Source organism: Myotis nattereri, assembly GCF_964212035.1.
Source record: "Myotis nattereri genome assembly, chromosome: 16".
Classification (NCBI taxonomy): domain Eukaryota; kingdom Metazoa; phylum Chordata; class Mammalia; order Chiroptera; family Vespertilionidae; genus Myotis; species Myotis nattereri.
Genome location: NC_138091.1, coordinates 49,261,494 through 49,270,762, shown reverse-complemented (window position 1 = coordinate 49,270,762; position 9,269 = coordinate 49,261,494). Strand labels below are relative to the sequence as shown.

Genomic DNA, 9,269 nt, shown 5'->3' with positions numbered 1-9,269 from the left:
CCTGGGCCAGGCAGTGTGTTAGGTGCCAGGGACAGGATTAAGCCTCATCGGAGGGAGGCCTTGGGATGGGACAGGAAGGAGCCCTCTCTCCATCTCTTTTCCTTCCTAATTCAGCGGTAGGAGGAGGCCTGCTACAGGGGGCTGTGGCGTTAGAATGATGAATGTGGGCTCCAAACACAAGCCAGACTAACCTGAGTTCAAATCCCGGCCCCGCCCACTGCCTGGGGGAGCTTTAGCAGGTGTAGGCCTCAGTGTCATCATCAGTGAAAGAGAACATGACAGTGACTGTGCCGGAAGGTCCCCAATGCTACGCTGAGCATTTGAAAACTGGCCAGTGATTACTGTGGGCTCTATTCTAGCTGGATGCCTGGGTTGCTCAGAATGTGGGCACCCACCTTTTTCCTGCCCATGGTTTCATTTCTGAGGTTTCCTTCCAAGCAGCAATGAATGCCAGGGCAAACCAGGCCAAAGTGGGTAAGTAGCTAGATGGCTTATTAGCTAATTCTGACTCGGAGCAAAGTCAGTGGGAGAATCCACAGTCAGCAAGCGGTACAGGCACCCTCCCTTGAGCACACAGTTGGGGTTAACTGTTTCACAGAAGCCACACTCTCCTCCTCCTCCTCCTCCCTCTTCCTCCTCTTCCCTCCTCCTGCTCCTCTTTATTCTTTGTGGTGCAAGCCTCTTCCAAACCTACCCTAACTCCCTCCAAGATGGAGCACACCAGATCCTGTGCAGAAGGCATTACGATCTACTTTATTAGCTTGTGCTCTTCAATTGGAAAGCTGTTTCCACTTGGCCAGAGGTCCTCGGCCTTAGCCAAGGCTGATGCCTTTGAAACACATGGATGCCTGGTCTGAAATCCTGAAATCCTGACTTCGTGGGTCTGGAACAGGCCTGGTGTTGGGGTTTGTTAAAGGTCTGCATGTGATTCCAGGGAGCAGCCAGGCTGAGAGCCCTGCTGGCAAGGCCCCTGGGAGTTCAGGGGGCTCAGGGTGCCTCTGACATCGACCTTAGTACTGTTTGATCCTCATGGTGTACTTCTAAAAAAAAAATAGATTTTTATTGATTTCAGAGAGGAAGGGAGAGAGGGAGAGAGAGATAGAAACATCCATGATGAGAGAGAATCATGGATCGGCTGCTCCTGCACACCCAACACTGGGAATTGAGTTTCCCGACTGGGAATAGAACTGTGACCTTCTGGTTCATAGGTTGACACTCAACCACTGAGCTACGTGGCTGGGCTAACCTAACCTTTTCAATTTGCATGAGGAAACTGAGGCCCAGAGAGGTAAAGTGACTTTCCCAAGGTCACACAGCAAGTTAGAAGGTTATAATCTCTCTCTTGACTTTTCTTAAGCAAAGAATTCTGGGAATAGGGCTGGGTGGGGTTTTCTCTTCCCTGCCTCTCCACCAATACTTGTAGAGATATGTGAAAAACAGGACAAGTGCTTATACCCCAATATTATGTTGAGAAGATGAAGGAATAGGATGTGGCTACATAACACATACCCATTAAACGTGACGTGTTTGAGCTGGCAGGCATTGCAGACAAGGACTGAAACCACGGGCCTCACCTGTTGCTTTCTTAAGGAATTCAAGGCTCCTAGACTGGAGATACCTGTCCCCATGTCCTGGCGCAGCTCGTCCCTGGGCTGCAAAGTGTCACTTCTCAAGGGAGCTGATGCCCCCTGCCTCCCCTCTCTGAGGCCCCGACAGGAGCCCTCCCTGTCCACCATTGCAGAAAGGGAAAGTAGGGCCAGTGCCAGCCTGGCCAGCCTCCGTCTCAGCAAACAAGACTCGAACTTGACTTGCATTGCTCACTGCTCCCTGTACGTGAAGCAGTGAGCAATGAAAGGGTGATCCAGAGCCGGTCAAGATAGAGCATCCGCCTCACGGAGGTGTCCAGGACATTGAAGGTTTTCTCCCCGAGTGGCATTCCCTCATCCTTCTCAACGGTGTCCAGCTGCAAGGCTGTCCCTGGCTCTTAAGGCTTTCTGAATTGAGTTTGTTCTCTTGCCCCAGATATTATTTCTTCCCGTGGGGAGGAAGCTGATCCGTGCTCCGAAGCCTCAGAGGTTCTCTTCCCGACCTGCCTGGGTTTCTACCGCTGCCGGTAACGACGCAGCTTCTGTCACCCACACACTTCCTCCTTCAGGGCCAGGCCTCTTCCCACAGGGAACGCTCTCATTAAGAGGAGCGCCCGCCGGCCCATACACTGTGCCTTTCTCAGGGCTGGAGCAGGCGGGGGCGCGGTGGGCCAGGCCCCGGGGGACACAGGGCCAGGCCACCGTGGTCTCCTGCAGAGGTCTCCTGGTGACCCCGCCCTGGTAATGAGGGCCCAGCATGGAGCCGATCCTTTGAAGATGTGTCCGGAAGCTCTCCCCTGGTGATCAATGACAGGAGTCTGGCTGTAGCCAAATGACAAGCTTGGTCTCTTTTATGAGGAAAGGAACTGCTTATTGGAAACCAAATTACAAATTAATTAGCAGCTTCCTCTGAGGCTGAGTGTACACATCAACACCGCTTTCTAGGGCGAGCCCCCTCACTCCAAGGGGATAAAAGGCCCCACAGAGATGGGGTCTGTAGGTGTTGGCGATCCAGGTAGCTGCAGCTGAGAGAAGGGGCCTCCCCCACATGGCATCCAACTGCTCACCTGCCTCCATCAAGAGCTGTCCCCGGGCCTCCTCTGTCTGCTCCAGCGGCATGAACTGCCGGCCCGAGCTGTGCCTGGGCTATGTCTGCCAACCCATGCCTTGCGTGCCTTCCGTCTGCATGCCCACCACCTACCGGCCGGCCGGCTGCCTCTCCAAGACCTACCTCTCCAGCTCCTGCCGACCCAGCAGCTGCTGGCCCACCACTGGCATCTCCGGCACCATGGGGACCTGCAGCTGGCTCTGTGAAGGGACCTTCAATGGCAGCGAGAAGGAGACCATGCAGTTTCTAAATGACCGGCTGGCCAACTACCTGGAGAAGGTACGGCAGCTGGAGCAGGAGAACGCCAACCTGGAGAGCAAGATCCAAGAGGCCTGCCAGTCTCCAGTGCCCACCATGTGTCCTGACTACCAGTCGTATTTCAGGACCATTGAGGAGCTGCAGCAGAAGGTGAGGGCGGGCGCTGAACAGTCTCACTGGGAAGGCAACTGGAACGGCAGGCATTCTAGATTGGAATCTCATCGTTTACCAAGCTATGTTCAGGGAAAAGAGGCTTCCCGAGGGCACAGAATGATCTCATAATTGGAGCATCCAGCCAGAGCCCTTAACGTGGAAAGGGGCCTGGGATATAGTCTCCATTGCATGACTTTGGGAGGTCCCTTCCCTTCCCTGGGCCTCAGCTTCCCCGTCTGTAGAATGGGGATAATAATGGTCCTTACCTAATGGGGCTGCCAAGAGGATTCCCTGAGTTGATGCAGATCAAGTGCTGAGCACAGTCCCTGGAAACGGGGTGGGTTTTCAGTAAATGTTAGTGCTGACGAAGGACCATTCTAACTGTCCCATGAATGACTTCAGACTTAATGAGAGTCTTTCCTTCCGTATTGCTCATTGTACCCAGAATAGGGTATTTGGGTTTGTGCAGACCCAGGTGCTTAAGAAATAAATCTCATGTCTTTAAGGACGAGCAGTTCACTAAAGTACGCCCTCCCCCCCAGAGTTCCAGGGAGGAGGGGCTTCTGTAGCGATGGCTGCTAGGCTGCTGAGCCCCCCAGCTACCATCTTCTCCTCGCTTGGGTTCTTATCCTGGACTGACCCCCTCTGTGTGCTTTGGCCTCCAGGTTCTGTGCACCAAGGCAGACAACGCCAGGATGGTGGTGCACATCGATAATGCCAAGCTGGCTGCCGACGACTTCAGGACCAAGTGAGTTTGGCTGGGGGATGGGCGCCCTCTCTCCCCGCACATGCTCGGGGGCAGCTTTCCATTCACTTCATGGAGAGTCAGAGAAGTGCCAGCAGTTCAAGGACTCCCCTGATTCCTGTCTCCACCCCCCACTGTTGATCCTGTCCTTGGGCAGGTACGAGACGGAGCTGGCCCTGCGGCAGCTGGTGGAGGCCGACACCAACGGTCTGCGCAGGATCCTGGACGAGCTGACCCTGTGCAAGGCCAACCTGGAGGCCCAGGTGGAGTCCCTGAAGGAGGAGCTGCTCTGCCTCAAGAAGAACCATGAGGAGGTGAGCCCGGAAGTCAGGCAGAAGCAGAACGTGGGAAATACGTGGGGTGTCGGGTCGGACTGACGTGGGTTGGAATTCCCAGGCCTGCCATGTATCGTTTCTATGACTTTGCCCAGTGCCTTTAACCTTTCTGAGCCTCCTTATCTATACACAGGAGCAACACTATCAGACAGGGTTGCTTTGAGAAGTCAGTGAGGTCTGGGGCTTGAAACACCTGTCCCTGGGTCGGTGCTCAGAAACGCTAGCCATCTTCTCTGCACTCCCTGGACTTGCGTGACTGCCAGGTGCTTTTCCACGGCGTTTGTTTTCCTCCTGAGAGCCAAGCTCCAGGGGCCGGTTGGTGCACTGGAACCCGGGGGTTGTGTTCTGGAACTCACACCTGCCCGTCTCTGCCAGGCTGGACTGCTGGGTGCTCCATGTCTTCTCAGGGGCAGTTGAACTGCCGTGGTTTCCTTCCTTCTGTCCCCATCCTTGTCTTCCTTCTTCTCTTCTGTTTGCATCTAATAGACTTAATCCACGAGCCCCAGGTCAGCCCTTTCCGGCTTTCCCTCCCCTCCTGCAGGTCCTGGCGGGAATGCTAAGCGCCCACCCGAGCTCTGATGTTTTCCCCTCCTTCCCTGGGTTGACTCTCAACCTCTTGACTTGGCACTTGAAAGAACAAGTGTCTCTGACTCCTGGCTGGGTTTCCTTAAGTGTAAAGTAACAAACCGCACGTATTTGCCAAGTGCCCTAAGGTACTGACTCATCGGGAACTGGGGCCTGAACCAGAAGCCACTAATGAGGCGCTATCGCACACGCTGGAGCCTCAGTGACAACTTTCTCTCCTTGGCAGCCAAGCCTGCGGAGGCGCCTGCTCTAACTTGGCCTTGAACCAAGTGAAGCCAGACTTTTGCTGCCCCGCTTCCCAGATGAACACGCGGGGAGGGTGGCCGGGTGAGCCCCGAATCCCACAACTTCACACGCGCCTGGGGCTCTTGCTCCTTTTCAGGAAGTCGGCACCCTCCGATGCCAGCTTGGGGACCGCCTTAACATTGAGGTGGACGCTGCGCCCCCCGTGGACCTGAACAGGATGCTGGAAGAGATGCGGTGTCAGTACGAGACGGTGGTGGAGGCCAACCGCAGGGACGTGGAGGAGTGGTTCAACACGCAGGTGGGCCTCTCGCCGGTGGGCGGCCTCCCCAGTGTCCCCGCGAAGGCACCCCCAGCCTCTCCTGTCTCCCCCCTTGCAGATGGAGGAGCTTAACCAGCAGGTGGCCACCAGCTCTGAGCAACTTCAGACCTACCAGTCGGACATCATTGATCTGAGACGAACAGTCAACACGCTGGAGATCGAGCTGCAGGCCCAGCACAGCCTGGTGAGCGCCCCTGCGGGGGGCACCTCTTCCACAGCTCTGGCTCCCAGCTGGCACCGAGCGTAGGTGCAGGCATCTGGAAGGAGGAGGAGGAGGAGGCCCAGATGCAGCTACCGGGGATGCTTGTCCAGCTGACCTTTCTTGGAGGGAGGTTTCTCCCAAGACCCAGCTCAGAGATAAAACGGGTGTCCCGGATCTGACATGAGTTAGGTGGCTGCGGTCAAAAATGACTCCTTGAGAACGCTTGTTCTCTGCTTAGCCTGCCCTTCCAAACCCGGGCTTCCCCACCTGCGAAGATTTAAAGAACCAAATGCCCAGGTTCCTCCCCAGAAGAATGAAATCAGAGTTTCTGGAGGTAGGGCCTGGCTGGGTGACTCTAACATGAAGCCAGGGTTAAAGACCACTGTTCCCAATGATGCCTTAGGGAAGGAGCCTGAAGGCAGACTAGGGTTGGAGAAGGAACAGGGATTTAGGATCACACGGATCTGTGTTCAAACCCTGGTCTCTCACTTACCAGCTGCTTAACCTTGAACAAGTCACTTGGCCTTTCTGGGCTTTAGTTTCCACAGTGACTTAGGTAAAGAGGGGTCATTCTCAACCCCAAAGAGAGACTTGGCTCTTTCTGGCTCTTCCCAAGTCAGGCCGTGGAAAATAGATCTGTTCCTCATACTTATTTCCTCTCCTTTCCTCAGAGGGACTCCCTGGAGAACATGCTGACGGAGACCGAGGCCCGCTACAGCTCCCAGCTGGCCCAGATACAGTGCCTGATCACCAACGTGGAGGCCCAGCTGGCCGAGATCCGCTGCGACCTGGAGCGGCAGAACCAGGAGTACCAGGTGCTGCTGGACGTCCGGGCCCGGCTGGAGTGTGAGATCAACACGTACCGGGGGCTGCTGGAGAGCGAGGACTGCAAGTACGCGGGCCCACTGAGGCTGTACCGGGAGATGCGTGGGAGGGTTGGGGAAGCCATAGGAAGCAACTGGATCTTCTCAGAAGGGAGAACCCTGGCGTAATTAAGAAGGGATTAGGAAGCTGATAGAATCTGAAGAAAGTCAGGCAGGCGTTCATGCCGCCCTCCCTAAACCTGGCCCGTTGAAGATCCTGTTCCATCCCAAGTCAACAAACTCCGTCCAAGGGCCCAGCGTGTGCCAGGCGCCAGGGGAAGACCCAGATGGATGATGATAAGGCATCTGCTCTCAAGTTGTTCCCATCTGTTTAGAGAGCCAGGCAGATGAGCAACTGGAGATCATACTGGGGCCGCGGGGGTGTGGGTGTGTGTGTGTGTGTGGGGGGGGAAGGATGGTTTCAGCACTGGGAGGGGAGTAAGTAGCTTCATATGATGATCTGGGTGGGAGGTGGACAGGAAAGGTCAGTTGGGGCCCATTCATGGAGAGCCATGAAGGCCATGCTGGAGAGGGAGGGGTTTATTTCATAGGCAATGGGGAGGCCTTGCTGTTTTTTGAGGAGGAGATGATAGAATCTGCTTAACTGCGGATCTCCCTCTAGTGAGAGGGTAAATAAGTACCTGGACCTCAGAGACAATATAAAATATTCTTACCCCCTGCACCTGGCACATAGTAGATGCTCAGAAAACATTTCTTTGACCAAGTCAGTGAGAGCTCACAGCTGCTCCTCAGGAAGATGCCACAGGTGGCAGGCAGAGGAAGGGCTGAGTAGAGGGAGGAGAGACCGGGCAGGGACACTGTTCAGGAGGCCCTCATGGTCTAGGACCTAGACTCTAGGTAATAAGCAACGGGGGGCAGGGGGGGGGTCTGAATCAGGTCAGTGAGGCATCAGCCCCCAGCCGCAGTGCAGGCAGAATCACAGGGCTTGGTGGTTGTCTGTGTGCGGGACACCGCTGTGCTGTGGACACCTGGGGGCTGATTACTGTTCTCGGTAGTTTCTGATTCTACATTCAGCCTTGCTTCTCTGTCATTTAGAATCTTGTCCTCCAAGACAAGAGTTGCAAAGTCAAATGTTTTCCTAGGGCCAGGCTGTTAGCGTACCTGAGTGACGTGGCTCATGTAGGACTGTGGACCACTAGGGAGCTAGGCCTTGTCCAGTGAGGGCGGCACCACCCCTCAGGGCATTTCTATCACAGGAGAGTGGCAGCATTGCTGGATCGTCTGATTGTTCAAGGGGAGTCTGGATTTCTTTTAAATGTGAAGTTCTCTTGAATTTTAAATATTTCAACAAATTAAAAGACAACACAGTGCCGGCATTTCCAGCTGGATGTGGTCCTGGGGCTGCCTGTCTTGTCTCTGGGGCTACTTGGTGTCCATCCAACATCCAATGTGTCGTTTCTGGTTTTGAGCCAACACCTGTCAGTCTCAGACCATCCTTTTCCCCTTTGCCGTATGTTTCTTCCATATTAATTGGTTAATTCATTTAGTCCAGTGGTCGGCAAACTCATTAGTCAACAGAGTCAAATATCAACAGTACAACGATTGAAATTTCTTTTGAGAGCCAAATTTTTTAAACTTAAACTATATAGGTAGGTACATTGTTATTAACTTAATTAGGGTACTCCTAAGGCTTAGGAAGAGCCACACTCAAGGGGCCAAAGAGCCACATGTGGTTCGCGAGCCACAGTTTGCTGACCACAAATTTAGTCAATTATTAAGAGTCTGCTTTAGGCCAGGTATGCAGGGGGTATGCATCCATGGCTGCTCACCTCACTGCTCATTGAGAGAGAGTTCATACTAGAATAATCACACCGCTCTGGAAGGAGGTACATGGTACCACAGGGGGATTTGACACAGAGAGATCCGGGGGGGGGGGGGCTTCAAGGAGGAGGTGACCATTGAGTTGAAGGAAGTTGCTCTTTGTCCTGAGTACAAATGGGAGCCTCTGAAGGTCTTAAGCAGGGGAGGGAGATGATTAGATTTGTGTTTGTGGAAGATCGCTCTGGCCATCAAGTTGACAGTAGCTACAAGGGGTAAGAGGGGTTGGGAGACCAGTTAGGAGGCCATTGGGGTCACAGAGATGAAGACAATGAAGGGTGGACCAGGGAAGTAAGCAGATAAGGTGAGCAGTGGGTAGATTGGGGAGGCACTGGGGGCAGAACCTGCTGCCCACTCCGGCTTCTTTAACCCCTTCATGTGCCTTTCTTCTGCAGGTTGCCCTGTAACCCGTGCTCCACTCCCTCGTGTCCCCCCTGTGTGCCCTCCCCCAGTGTGCCCCGCACCGTCTGTGTGCCCCACACTGTCTGTGTGCCTTGCGTGCCCTGCCCCCCGGGCCGCTACTGAAGCCCCTCAGTGCTGGTGGATGGATCCTGGAGGGACCAGAGCTGGACAGCTGGTGCCTCTGCAGGTGGAGCCTGACCTGGGTTCGGTGGCCACCAAGAGAGCGGGGCCAGCAAGGAAGACTGAGCAGTGCCAGGTGGGCCGTCTGTCCGCGAGGCGCTCTGATACTGCAGGGGGCGCCCTGGCCCTCATCTCTTAGTAACAGCCTCTCCACAGGCTAATTTGCTGATGTTTCTAGTTCTCTGCTGCCTCAAGAGCCTGTGTCCTTAGTCAACTGGCAAATAAAGCCGCATTCAGTGGCCCTGCAAACATCTTTCTCTATTTGTCATTTACGACGCTGTGTCCACCAGCCAGTACCGCTGCTCAGTGGGCATCAAGAGGAATGCGGCCAAAGTCTGTATTTGTTGTATGGCCCTGCTTCCACAGACGCTTGAGAGGCATTTGCCAAAAAGGCCCACATGCCCGAAACCAGTTAAAACCAGGCTACTGGTTCAGAGCCAAGTAATAA

General features: G+C 54.6%; 1 protein-coding gene across 1 annotated transcript; it reads left to right on the top strand.

Moving 5' to 3' along the window:
* Nucleotides 1-2,634: 2,634 nt before the first annotated feature.
* On the top strand, nt 2,635-8,764 carry KRT32 (keratin 32; the record flags this gene model as incomplete). The annotated part of the gene is made up of 7 exons (XM_081109842.1): nt 2,635-3,102; nt 3,771-3,853; nt 4,008-4,164; nt 5,153-5,314; nt 5,394-5,519; nt 6,209-6,429; nt 8,635-8,764. 7 exons carry the CDS (start codon nt 2,635-2,637, stop codon nt 8,762-8,764), a joined length of 1,347 nt encoding a protein of 448 aa, XP_080965968.1.
* Nucleotides 8,765-9,269: the final 505 nt, after the last annotated feature.